The sequence below is a fragment of the Phoenix dactylifera genome, chromosome 6 (genome assembly GCF_009389715.1).
Source record: "Phoenix dactylifera cultivar Barhee BC4 chromosome 6, palm_55x_up_171113_PBpolish2nd_filt_p, whole genome shotgun sequence".
Lineage (NCBI taxonomy): Eukaryota > Viridiplantae > Streptophyta > Magnoliopsida > Arecales > Arecaceae > Phoenix > Phoenix dactylifera.
The window spans coordinates 16,905,254-16,919,096 of record NC_052397.1 but is presented as its reverse complement, the minus strand read 5'-3'; the positions used below and the strand labels follow the sequence as shown (position 1 = coordinate 16,919,096).

General features: G+C 38.8%; 1 protein-coding gene across 1 annotated transcript; it reads left to right on the top strand.

Moving 5' to 3' along the window:
- Nucleotides 1–3,028: 3,028 nt before the first annotated feature.
- On the top strand, nt 3,029–7,050 carry LOC103707566. The gene is made up of 2 exons (XM_008792099.3): nt 3,029–3,296; nt 6,533–7,050. The coding sequence occupies exons 1-2, from the start codon at nt 3,071–3,073 to the stop codon at nt 6,868–6,870; spliced, it is 564 nt and encodes a 187-aa protein (XP_008790321.1). The 5' UTR covers nt 3,029–3,070; the 3' UTR covers nt 6,871–7,050.
- The last annotated feature ends 6,793 nt before the right edge of the window (nt 7,051–13,843 follow it).

The window sequence follows — 13,843 nt, the reverse complement described above, 5'->3', positions numbered from 1 at the left end:
TTAAGAACTATCCTACATTTTTTCGGTCTTATTATTTGTTTTTCCTTTTCTTCGAATAGGCTAGGCATGTAGGAAATCTGCAGTCGTCGCGTTTAAGACTCTAATACTCCTTTTCTAATCTCCTTTCAATATGCATTGGTTATAAGGGTTTGATCAAACAACTATAGAATATGTAATTTTAAAAGTGCTACCGCTATTTAACGAAAGATAAATGCGTTATTAATTTCTTCCAAGGCAAGTATATATCATGCTTAATTATCTAGACTTTTAGTCTACTTGCATCGCAATAAAAGATAAAGAAGATTATTGCTATCTAGTGTAATTCTCCCTTCAGATCATTAGAAAGAGGATTATGTTAAGCAATCGAGGAGGATGAAAAACGGTTCCTATTTAGCGTAGCTTGAAGCATTAATTGCATCGGAGATTCTTACTAATATGGTGTGAGTGCAAGTTTTGCATGCATGATATATTAGCTGATTATCGCTAATTATCTGATTTTTTTTTTACAACTAGTGGAAATTTTCCTACAATTAAGGGCCGACTTAGAAAGCTAGAGAAGCATGCATGGAAAGTCGATGTGTGATGATCGTGACACTTGTCGGCATGTTGCTAAGCTGGCCATGTAAAGGAGAGTCGTATGAGCCCTAAATGAGCAAGCATGCTCGGCTAACGTTGTACAAAATGGGTTTAAATATGAGGAAGATCTCGGATCCATGGTTTTTGTGCTTCGGGAAGTTCAGCCTTGAGAGGATAAAAAGGGGCGGTGGCTGCCTATTTTGGGAATGTTGCACCCAATATTTTGGTTTGTGCACATTACAATTCACTGGTCCATGGTGGTGGAGGGGACCATATCTAGTCTATTTATAGCTTGCAATGGATGATGGACTCCTAACCACATGAAGGGGCACTCAACTCTTCCTCCTCGCTATGAGCACCTACCAAATAGGTGTGCAAGACCTCCATACCATTGTAGCATATAGTCATGCCATATCATCTAAATTCAAGAATGGCGAAAAGAAAAGGTGAACAATGTACCTTTTGACACAAATTAGATACTTTGCTATGACCTAGGTATTATCCCAATGATCTGTATTCGAGTCTCTCCTTGGTATAATTATATATGTTAAGGGTCCTCTTTCAGTGCATGAGGCTCCTGCCACTGAGAAGTCCACTTACGGAGAGGCAATTTTCATATTCTAAACCTATAACACCTAAGTCGTAATAAAGTATCCTTACCATTATGTCAAACTTTGCTCTTTGGGTGGAGTCCCCTCTCATTCAAACAGTGAGAGAAAAAAAAAAAGAAAGCTAGTTCCTCCATTGCTATTTCACGATACCTATTGCAAACTGCAGTACTCTGAGCTCTACTTTTTATAATTATAGTCGTTCTAGTGTTTCCTTTTCGAATTTCGACGGCTTGCTGCAAAACAAGGATATAGATTTGTTTAGCATTTTATTATTAGATATCATATACTGGGGAGTGTAAGCAAGTCAAGTTGGACTTGGAATTGGCACATCCTAAATCTGATTAATCTTTGAATCAAGTCAAAAGTTGAATATACTTACTCCATTTTTCAGTTGAATTCAATCAATTTGTTATATATTTTATTGATCTTTTAAAATTTTCAGATAAAATTAGATTGCAAGTAATCCAAGGGAAAAATAAAATTTAAAAATAAATCAAATATTTTATGTATATTATAAAGATATCATGCAAGAAAATAATGATTCACCAACTTGTAGACATTACCGATGGCCATATATTTTGCATGAGATTTGATTGACAAGCATATATAAATATATCCAGCCAACAAACTAATGAGCATATGTACTTAGTAAACTAAGTACACTAGTTTCTCGTTTTTTAAGAAGGGCTGTGAAATATGCAATGTATTAATTTTATGCGAGTCTGTGCTAGTTTTGGACTGGATGTATAAGATGCCTGGTGTTAGATATTGGACCCATATTTTGAAAATGGTCATTTTTTTTTCTTTTTCCAAGTTTAATTCAAAATTTCATTGCTAATTGGAACACGATTATTTTTGAGTCAGTTATTGATCCTGAATAGGCCATGCCAATCTACTTGCATCTAGGACTACAAATGGGCCTGATAGGACCGAGGCATGCTTGACCCTGGCCCAAGCTAATTTCATGTACGGTCTTTATATTGGATCCAAACCCCATCTAATAGATGATCGAGTCGAGTTGGGTTAGATACATAGAAAATATTTTAGACCTAGGAGTCGTTCAAATCTAGTTGGGGTTATGTATATCCCGAACCTAACCTAAAATATTTGGATATGGATCGAGTTCACATCGGGTATGTTTCGGGTCCAAGCCTAGATTTGTTTACTAACAAAATTTTAGTCTTACTTCTGAATCAAACTGAATTTTGACTACTATAAAATTGTTTGCCAACATGGTCATAGCTTCGCAAATTAATGTTTATCTAGAATTACGATATGCTTCAAGAGGTTAACAACCTAAAAAATTGGCCTTTCTTAATATAGCTTGATTATTTAAGCACCTGTTTCTTAACCGAGGAATAAAAGAAATGACTTGGGATACTTTTTGCTGTGGGTTAGGTTTGTTTAAAATTTATGAGATCTAAACTTGATCTAAAATATGGAACGGATCTAATATTCGAACTCGATCAGACTCCATTGGTCTTCAAGGATAGGTTAGGTCGGATCTAACTAAAGTGGAGTGGGTCAGGTCATGAATCAACTTGACTCATTTGCAGCTTTACTTGCATCTGTGTCAATTTATGTGACCTTGTTAAGCAAGGGCATTATCATCTTTCTATTAATTAGTTGGAGTGGTTGCAAAATTGGATCTCGTTGGTCTCCAAGCGAAGTTTTTATACCTACTCTTATGTACCCGACTCACAAAGGAAGGCCCATTAGCATGCCAACATCAGAAGACAACCCAGGGCTATTCTTGTAGTTGTAGAAACAAGTCAGGGCATTTGGGAAGCCCATATCCATTTCTATATATACCACTCGGCATGGGGTCTCGCTTCGAGCCATCCAACCAAGAAACCAAAGAGCCAAAGAAAAGAAGCAAAAAGATGGTGCACGACTTCCGAGGCGCCTCCATCTTGGTGGTGGCCGCGTTGCTCTTCCTTCCCCTCTTCCTGGGCTCCGCAGAGATGCCCATGCAGCTCTCACGTGCGGAGCTCGTGCACCAGGCCGGCTACGGGGAGGAGAGGCTCTCATCCGTGCTGATCACCGGCACCATTCTCTGCGACGCCTGCTTGCAACCCGGGTCCCACCTCCTCTCTTCCCATGTCCGAGGTCAGCCCATGGATCAACTTTGTCATGAATTTACTCACATTAATCGATAAGTTCATGATCATGTTTATCATCAACATTAATTTTGAATAACAATGTCAGATCAATATACAAGGAGATAACTATCCCCTTGTTCTGTCTTCTTTTCTTTTCATTTCTTCTTCTTTCTTCCTATTTTTTTCATAAGACAGAAAGGTAATGCAACTTTCACTCCTTTGAATAATAAAATCGGGTGGCATGGCCTCTCTTTTTCTCAAAGAAGAAGAAGAAGAAGAAGGACAATGCAAAGGTTGTGTAGCAATTGATCAATTTATATTGGATTATCATTTGTTGCCTTCATATCTCTTTTTTAAGTTCTCTACTATTTACAGTGGACCGTATATAAGTTGACTCAAAAATAATCAAATAGTGCTTGGCATGTGCCGCGCATGTGAGAAGAAGATGAATGAATTGGAACTCTTCTTTTTTTCTCCTCGTTAAAGAAAAAGAGCAAAACTTGGAAATAGGAGGCACGAGTTTGTTTACAGAGCTCTAGAAGGTATGCATGGGAGCAGGTGGTGTTTCTCACATGAATGAGGGATGGACATGATGGGGTTAGTTGTAACATAAAGAGACCGGAGCTCTACACATATGCGATACGTAGAGTCAAAATGGTGTCTAAGAGGAAAAAAAAAATGGAGCCTCCTTATATGGGTCACTACCAGGTTTCACAACTCTACTACACAATCTTAGAAGAGAGATGCCAACCTACTAACCTAGCAACTGTCGACAAAAACAATAAAAAAAAAAATCTCATAAATCTGAAGTTGACGACCTACCAAAAAAGTGGAGCTACTTCAAGACCTAGGCTTTCGCATTATGATAGTAAAGATTATGTGGGGACTAGATAGAGCTTATATATATCATGAATCAGTCGTGTACTTTTAAGTTGTTAAAATTAATTTGTTTAATCTATTTATGTAAATTACATTTTCCAGCCCTTGATAGTATTCTCTGACTTTGTCATCGTTATCAATTAGGTATGCTTGTTGGGTAGATGGCCTTTATCAATTGTAACCGAGTAGAATTGAAGGAACACAAGGGTGACATCAATGTAGGAATAAGCTATGACATGCCAACTTATACTCTTCCTCAATAAGCCGGGAGAGGTGCCGGCTTAAAGCAAGAGGGGGAAGTTAAAGCTTGGATGGAAGTTAGAGATGTTTTCAGTTTAGGTGGTGGGTTTTTATCAGAATATTAGATGAGAGCTGAATTCTTTTAACGGAAGATGTTTTATAATAGTAGTTTCCACAACCATAGAGAGGAGCTAATACAGAGGCTTATGAAACCAAAGGAGATGTGAAAGGCGTGGTACACTGCTTGTGTTTTCCTATTAAGTGAAGATGATAGTCTCCTTGAATGAGTTCATATTTTTTACGTAATGGAAAAACATGAGATATAGGTAAGGAAGTTGCAACAAATTCCTGTTCCTCAGGTGAACTATATATATACGGCACATAGGCTACCTTAAGACATTGATATGGTGGAATATATAGAGATATCTAAGTTCTTGACCACCATCGAAATCCTAAGTGACATGTTGCTTAAAAGATAAGTGTCGGTGGTTGCTTCTTGCATGGGTTTGTGATGTTGTGAGTTGTTCTAATTGGGTGGCCTAATTTTGACCATGGTTATAAGTCCCACAAATTCCTAACAAATGGCCAGAAATTGGTTTGATATTAGTTTATATAAAACCTACGGGATCAAAAGTTTAGGTTATTAGGAAGATGGTAGGTAAGGAGTTTGGATAGTTCAGGAAGGAGGCTAAGAGAAGAAAAACAGTTTTGTTTGGAATGTCTTAAACTGGGTTGGAGATGATCACTTTCTTCAGCTTGCTCTGTAAACACGAGCGAAGCTGGTTTGAGTCTCTCATCTCATGTACCGATTTTAGCGCTCCCAAAATATTCAAAGGATTGTGTAAACAAGTCATAGGATATGCAAGTACTATATATTATGGTCGACCAGAGGGCCGTAGTGAGTATTTATGGCTGTGGATGGAGCTGATTACTTGTATTACTGGTCTCATGCTCTATTTGGTTCCAATAAGCTTTGTTGATGATGAAAAAATCGATGTAAAGTTGATTGTGGCTGAGGCCTTATCTGATGAAGAGGTAAATGCTTGATGGAACAACAACTTTTTCATACAAAATAAAATAAAATAAAATAAAATAAAATAAAACAAATTTTAAGATATAAATGGCATGGTTCAGATAAAAGCAAGGATTTCATTATGGTGCATCTATATAGACAGACATATACATACATACATACATACATACATACCTACAATAAATGTGGAATAAGATCTACCAAACTTTTCTTTTAATAATTTGGGCAAAATATGTTTTCCACCAAATTCATTGAGCAAAACAAATGTCACATTTTCAGCGGTGGGGGTTCCTCAGTCTAAAAAGTCCACCACCATGAAAATTGAACCAGATACAAGGTCCTCAAACAGAATATATATAAGAAATGGGCCCCAAAGTTCCCCGAAAGACACCAAGTCACCAACTTAAGGTTCTCCTTCCACGAAATAGGCAACATTATTCTAAGTTGTTATATGTCTCATAATCTCTACAAGAGATGCCTATATTAAGAGTAACAATTTATGATCCGACTCAGCAATTCGTCCATAAATGATCTACTTTAAGCATATTTAGATTTGGCTTAAATCGGTTTGGATCATAAATACATCAACCTATATATCTAAATCTTTTTTTAAATAGGTCAGGTTCAGGTTTAGACTTTTGACCCATTTAACCTATTTTAATAATTTGACCATGACTCATTCTATTTTATATATTTAATAACTGTTTAACCCATTTAAAACTTGTGTAACCCATTTATGTCCTATTTAACTTAACCCACTTAACATGTTTAACTAGTTTAAATATATTTAATCCGTTAAAAATCTACTCAACATGTTTAACCATTTAAAATGATTTGATCTATTTAATAAACAGGTTATGCATATCGGGTCGGATAACTTGTTTAATAAACAAGTGAGGTCCATATTTAAATTTTTGATATGATCCGCATCCAATCTAACCCGACTCGACCTGATTGTCATCTCTAACATTTACAAACTTATAGGCCTCCAGCAATAATATGATTTCGTGACGGATGGCCGGGTTGCTTGATATAATTTGTTTGGCATGAACTAATCAATAAAATAACATGAAGTTGTCTATGGTTTGAAGGTGCAAAGGTAGCCATTGCATGCAAAACTGAAGAAAGGAGGAGGAAAACTAACTGGGCGTATGGAATGGCAGACGAGTATGGAGAATTCATCATCGACGTCCCTTCCCATCTCCATGCAATCCCACTGGAAGAGGATTGCGTTATCAGGGTCCTAAGAATGCCCAAGAACTCATGTTGCAGGCAAATGTCAGAAATGAACCACAAGGGAATAAAATTGTCTTCGGTTGGAAATAGCATCCGTGTCTATACTGCTGGAGTTGTACGGTTGAGCTGCAGAACTAGACCTTCTCAGGAGTGCTTGGAGAACGGGTACAATGACATGGAAAGCGCGTGGTGAAGGATGGTGACGGTTTAGTACAAGAACCATTTCATATGAGTTGAGATCTTATGTACTACCTTGTTAGATTTCAGCATGGATAGTTACTGTTCAAAAATATATTGCATGTAATCACAAACATAAATAAAAAAAAGGACGAGATCATGTGTGGATTAACTATAGTTGCTTCCGAGTTCTTAATTATTTTCTTCTTATTGCTTGCAAGTGTCTTCTTATAGCTCGTGTTCTGCTATTAGCATAATCTTAGAGATTAGGTAACAACCTGCATCGCTCATAATATTTTTTTATTAACATGTTCTGTATCAATCTATATTATTTTTTTTATTAGAGATCACATAACACCTTATAGTTAGTAATATTTTTTCATTATTAGTGTGATCCTATATCAGCCTATATTATTTTCTTTGTCTGGAGTTTGTATACAAGTATATATAATCCCTGAGATGTACTGAATATGATGGAACAAAGAATTAAAATCATTTCTTTTTCTCTCTTTACTCTTATTTTTCTCTTCTTCTATAAATATTTTAACAATTATTATTGTAGCAGTCTAAGGTCTTATATAAAAAAAGGTAAGGCTGAAGATATTCTTTGGATTCTTTGATCTTGTGTAAGCATCCAAGTAGTGCATAACCAAATTAATACTTGTATGAGAAGTCCTCCCATGATGCTCACGTTATTCCTTTATATATGAAGGTATATGACAGATGGATAGATGGACGGACAAACAGAGAGAGAGAGAGAGAGAGGGAGAGAGAGAGAGAGCTTGTGAAATAGCTTTTAGTTTAGTTTGTTGGCGCCCCTTTTATGAGGCTTGCTCTTGGGAGTGGTTTAAGGCTCAAACTATGTTGCTGGCATATTATCTAGGTTAGGGCTTGGAAGTGGGTTGGGTTGGATTAGTTCTACTCTTGCATCTGAGCTAATTGGCTTCAAGTCTAAAATTTAGATCCACATTTGACTCTTTTGTTGATGTATTTGAATCCAATCAGCTTGCCTTTTGCTGCATATGCTTGTCTATTATTTGCGCATTATTGCTTATTCAATTTCTAAGAATCATATATTTTTGATCTTACATCTGGGACTTAGCACTGACCCATTGGTATTAATTCCAAGCTATTTGGCTCACAAGTCTTGTCTAAGATTAGAGTAACTTGGGCTATAGATTCTACCTTTGAGCTTACCCTAACCTATTTATCTTTTTGATCGAAATGCAGAGTGGGCCATTGTCTCCCCTTGCTTAGAAATTATTAAGTGGACTAGATCCATCATAGACCTAGGATGAAATCATCCTAACACATATTGTTATTACATATAAAAAGAATAAAAAGCAACACACGCTATGATGATTTCCTTCTAGGTCCATGATGGACCTGGTTCATCTAATAATTTTTTATGCCTACTTGTTGTATATCCTTATCCCACCGGCTACATTCTGCACTCTAAAATTAGATAGTGTACAATGTTGCACTTTAGTGATACACCATCTCTAGAATGGCACATTAAGGCCCGAAGAAAGGCCCCATTAGGGGTGCAAACTTGACTCGGGTCCAAATTGGACTTAACTATTATCAAGCTCGAGAAGCTCAAACAATTTTTCAAGTCGAACTCGAGTAGCAAAATACTGGGCTCGAAAGCTCACGAGCTTAATCGAGTATATATATTTTTAATAATATTATATTTTACTTACAATATATATTATCAATTTAATATTTTAAAATATAATATTATGTTATATTTTGTTTTAACCATATTTATAAATTATGACTAAGGCTCAAATTAGAACTCGAATGTGAGCTCAAGTATGGCTCGGTTGATATTATAGTCGAGTCGAGTTGATCTCTAGTGTTGTTTTTTTTTTGTTTGAACAAGCTGAGTTGAGCTTGGATGTTAAGTCTCGATCGATTTCGAGTCGACGTGCTTGCATATTTTAAATCGAATCGAGCTCCAACCTTTAGCTACTTGATTCGATTTAGCTCGATTCCATCCCAAGGCAGCGTCATCGGATTCTCATCCCGCATCCTATCTCTATCATGATGTCGACGCCTAACTACCTTCCCTGCCTTTTTGGATTCCTTGTCTCATTTGAGCTAAAAAAATCTGCCCCGTTCTTTTGCTTCCCCCCACTCCTTTTCGTCCCAACGCAAGGATTCCCCTCCCATGGGGAACGTCACAGGGTCCCACCATAACAACCGATTCGATCCTCATCAAACCTAACATTGCTATAGTAACGCAAATATCTAATACGAAAATTGAAGAACTTATGCACACTGTGTGGCTTTGGATGGGTTTGTTCACCATCCACTAACACAATGTGCGGCGTTTGGTATAAAAAATAAGTTACTTAACCCTTTCTTTTCTTAGTGAGATTTTTGTTGCATTCCTCCATCAACAAATTGAAACAAAAATGACTGCACGTTTCATCACGCTCATCTTATTGGGTGATATGCAGTCACTATCAGGCGGAACCCTCATATACATGTTCTCCACATTTCCCCACTATGTGGAGACATTTTTTTTTTTTTTAAGTACATATCGGTAGCCCACGCCTAGGGGTGGCAAAATATGACCCGACCCGTATTCGACCCGCCATAAACAGGTTTGGGTTTGGCCTAAACAGGTTTGGGTCGTAAACAGGTTGACCCGTTTAACCTGTTTATTAATTGGGTCGGATACAGGTTTTAGTTGTTTGACCCGTTTAACCTGTTTAACCTGTTTATAATTTGATGCAAATAGTGTGTGTTTTTTTTTTCCGTTGGTCATTGTCAACGGAAAAAAAAAACACATTTCAATGAAGTGTTATCATGAATGATCATCAAGATTTATCAATGAAGTGTACAACAACACATTTCAATGAAGTGTACAACAACACTCTCTTGCCTTGATTAAGTAGTTCAATGAAGTGTTATCATGAATGATGATTGGTGCATCAACTTGTTTACTTCCAAATACCACATTTTCCTGAAATTTATGATCATCAAGATTTGAAATTGGGTTTTCTTGAACTAGTTTAATACCTTCTCAATTTGAATAGTCTAATATTTGGTCCAGTCTTGCAAATGCTGATTCTTTATTGCAATTAGCATTAGTCTTATTCACACACAATCACACTGCAAGGAACAGCTTGTAGCTTGGTAGCTATGTTGTTGAGGTAGACAATAATTGGTTATGTTGTTTATTGGGGAATCTTGTAATTATATCGAGGTATCTTCTGTTTTGAAAAACCAAAGTTACTTTTGGGGTGTAACTTTAGATATTACTTTCCTTTGCCAAATTTTGCAAATTATTTAATAACTGTGATTATATGAAGGATGCCTCAATTTATTTCAAGAAGTTTTCCTTTTATTTGTTCGTGTGTTAGGAGCTTGCCAATTTGCAGAACTTAGACTTGATACAAAATGATGGAAGTCCTTGCAGTCAAAAACACTTTCTTTTATGGAATCCTCCATTACGTTTGGTAAGTGTGGTTTTCTTACCTATACCAGTGATAATAAAATATGAAGTTCTCTTGTAAAATTTACAATGCTCTTAGCTTAAAAATTTATATTTTATAATGTTTCTGATATTCAATAAATGTTGTTATTTTGCTTTACTTAGGGACCTAAGGCTCCAAGCAGCAGGAATGATAGCAAAAATGTGAAGTCAGATGTAATGACCAGGCGTTCAAGGTTGATTCATTCTTTACTCGTTGATGATCTACCATTCCTCTAATTTCTTCTAGTTTCATCAGTCCATGTCCTTAATGGAGAATCTCTCTTGCTAGTCATCATGCAGTTGATTGTTTTGCTTCCTTGGAGGTTCTCACATTATTTGTGAAAAATGATTGGTGCCTCCCCAACCATCTCCCGACTCCTCTTTCTTCTGTTTTATACTGGAATTCCCCCCTTTTTCCCCTTGTAGCAAGGGAAAAACTTCTATAGCTCAGAATAAGTTATGGCTGATAATGTTCACATGAAAAAATAGAGAGGTTCATTGTATACTAGTTATCACATGAAAACTTTGACGCTTGGATCCTTCTCTGCTTCTTATGATGGGTTTCCACAAAACAGTTTAGCCATGAACGTTGAAGCACTAAAAAGAACATCCTAAGGCCTGAATAACAAGGTTTTCAGTGGAATAAGACTTTTGCTCTGATTTAGATGATACTCTGTAAGGCACACACACACAGACATATTTGTATAATATTATGTTATATGATATTATATCATATGGCATCATATCATATCATATTGTACAATATTATATAGCATTGTGTCATATATATTGGGTGGGGGAGAGAGAGCTTTTTTTTTTCCAATATCTATAGTTAGGGGTGGCAAAATATGACCCGACCCGCCAACCCGACCCGTATTCGACCCGCCATAAACAGGTTTGGGTTTGGCCTAAACAGGTTCGGGTCGTAAACAGGTTGACCCGTTTAACCTGTTTATTAATTGGGTCGGATACAGGTTTTAGTTGTTTGACCCGTTTAACCTGTTTAACCTGTTTATAATTTGATGCAAATAGTGTGTGTTTTTTTTTTCCGTTGGTCACTGTTGATCAAGCCATCTAAGTCCTGTGGAATTTCGTCTTCGGTTGAGTCAGGCGGTTGAGTCAGGCTGATGGAATCGCAACTCTCCATCCTCTTTCCCCATTTCCCCCTTCCTCTATCCGAAGCTCCATGGCACCCTCCTGGCCTCCTCCTCCTCCTTAGCGATCAAGGTCCCAAAGACCCCTGCAAGGCTTGGAAGTGGGAAGCGCCCCTCCATATCGGCTCCATAGGACTCTCCTCCTCCTCCTTAGTCAGCGATCAAGGACCCGTGGAAGGCTTGGAAGCTCCCCTCACCATCCTCGGTCCCGACGACCTCCGCGACGCCCCTAGACGCCGCTGACCTGAAATCGAGCGGTGGGGAGGATGTCGGAGACGTCCCGAAGGGGGGAGAATCCCAGAGCACGAGGGCGGCGGTGGGGGCTAGGGTTAGGGTTTCGGGCCCTCCCCTCTCTCTGTTCTCCTTCTTCGGTGAATCGGCCCTCAATACCCCGAGTTAGAGATCGTCGTCGTCGAGCCAGAGGTCGTCGTCGAGCCAGATCTCGTCGTCGTCGAGCTGCAACTCCTCGAGGTACGTTTTCTCCACCTCCGCAAGAGTCGTCGTCGTCGAGCCAGAGATCGTCGCCTTCTTCCAACCGATAGAGTCAGGCCGGCGATTGTCGGCTTCTTCCAACCGAGAGAGTAGGGCCGGCGGATTTGCAGGTTTGCGGAAGCCGGAAGGATGGGAGGAAGAGACTGTAGAGCCGGCGGATTAAACAGGTGGAGATTGGAGAAGGAGAACGGGTTCGGTGGGGACTCTGGGGACTGGGGAGTTGAGAGAAATTTTTTTTTTATTAAACGGGTTAAACGGGTCGGGTCGGGTTACCTGTTTAATAAACAGGTCAGGTTCAGATTGTAATTTTCTGACCTGTTTAATAAACAGGTCGGGTTCAGGTTTATAATTTTTTGACCTGACCTGCATCTGACCCGACCCATTTATACCCGACCCGATCCGATTGCCACCCCTACCCACGCCAAATGAGCATGAGCATTATCCTTAGCATCAAGAGAAAGAAACCAGCATAAAGATAATGGGACAACCGCAATCTTAATCCATAGCACCTCTCCAGAATGATGAGTAGTAAAGGAGGCGACTTAGTCTGCAGCTATGTTCGTCTTCTGAAACATATGAACAATCTGGATGAGCGGCAACCTGACATCAGCCTCTGTATATCCCTGAGTATAGAGTGGCCATCTTTCTGCATCGGACGTCGCGAATCCACTCAGTTATAATAGTAGAGGCCTTCTCTAGAATAATGCTATCTGCTCCTATAAACCTCCGAGCATAGGCGACTCCCTCTTATGGGATATAATATTTTAGAAGCTTGCAACATAATAAATTAGACACACTTGGGAATATAAAATGTGGTGATTTAGATAATTATGACTCATTGCTTGCGTTGATGATTTAATCAAATTCTATGAGGCGCATCATACCGTGGGGCCACCATCGCTGACACAATGGGCTAAAGGCAAGTTGAAATGACGCGCTACAGGGACGCAAGTGGACCATCGAAGCGGTGGTCCCCGCCTCATCAACCGTCACACTGTTGCTATCACAGAACTGAAGGTACACCTGGAGATAGGATCGACGCGATGCCTCGCTGCCATCTGGTGCAACTACCACCACACGATTGGCCTGGGAGGGTCCACCTTCCGGGTCCCCCACATCAAGCCGTACGTCGTAGGTGGTCCCGGGTTTTTTATTCTGATTGGAAATTGTACCGTCAAGATGTCGCACTCACACAAGAGCTGGGTGTCGCCGTAAAATATCGTGTTTCACATTTTTTTTTTTATCATAGCACGAAAGGAAACACCCAAAAAGGAACCCCGTAGAGTGATTCATCCACAGATAATTACCACTTTTTTTGGGCCCCACCATTTAATTAGTCTTCAGGTTTCCTTTTCATGGGCCCACCACTTTCATTTGCTCCCCGTCCCGGGATCCCATCCGGGAAAATACCCACGTGGATGACCGTATTTTCTGGTGGGACTTTTTCTTTTTTCTTTTTACTTGCACCTGTCACGTGGGCAGGCACCTTTTATTGTAAAGCTAGAGGAAGACAAACACCTGATCCAGCGAGTAGTAGAATTTAATTATAACAACTGTTGTTATATTTTATTTTGCCGTTTCCGAGCGGCAATGATGCCTCTGAATGGTCTTCCGAACTCATTGGAGGAGGGGAAAGAAGCAAAAGTTAAAAAAAGAAGAAGGGTTAAATATTCAATATCTATTTATATAAAAAAAATAACAAGAAAAAGAAATAATAAAACCTTACTTCAGGATATTTGATCGGGTGGTGGGAGATAGAGTGATTTTTTAGGCTAAGCATGTATTCAGAGAAACTAATGAAGTCGCGTACTAAGTAGTTTCTTATGTGGCTAGCCACACCGAGGCACCCTGCACTG

Bases quoted from the DNA above. Each gene is read 5' to 3' on its own strand.
- LOC103707566 (XM_008792099.3), top strand. From the start codon at position 3,071: ATGGTGCACGACTTCCGAGGCGCCTCCATCTTGGTGGTGGCCGCGTTG. The intron at 3,297-6,532 runs GTCAGCCCATGG...TATGGTTTGAAG, and splicing joins CCTCTCTTCCCATGTCCGAG to GTGCAAAGGTAGCCATTGCA.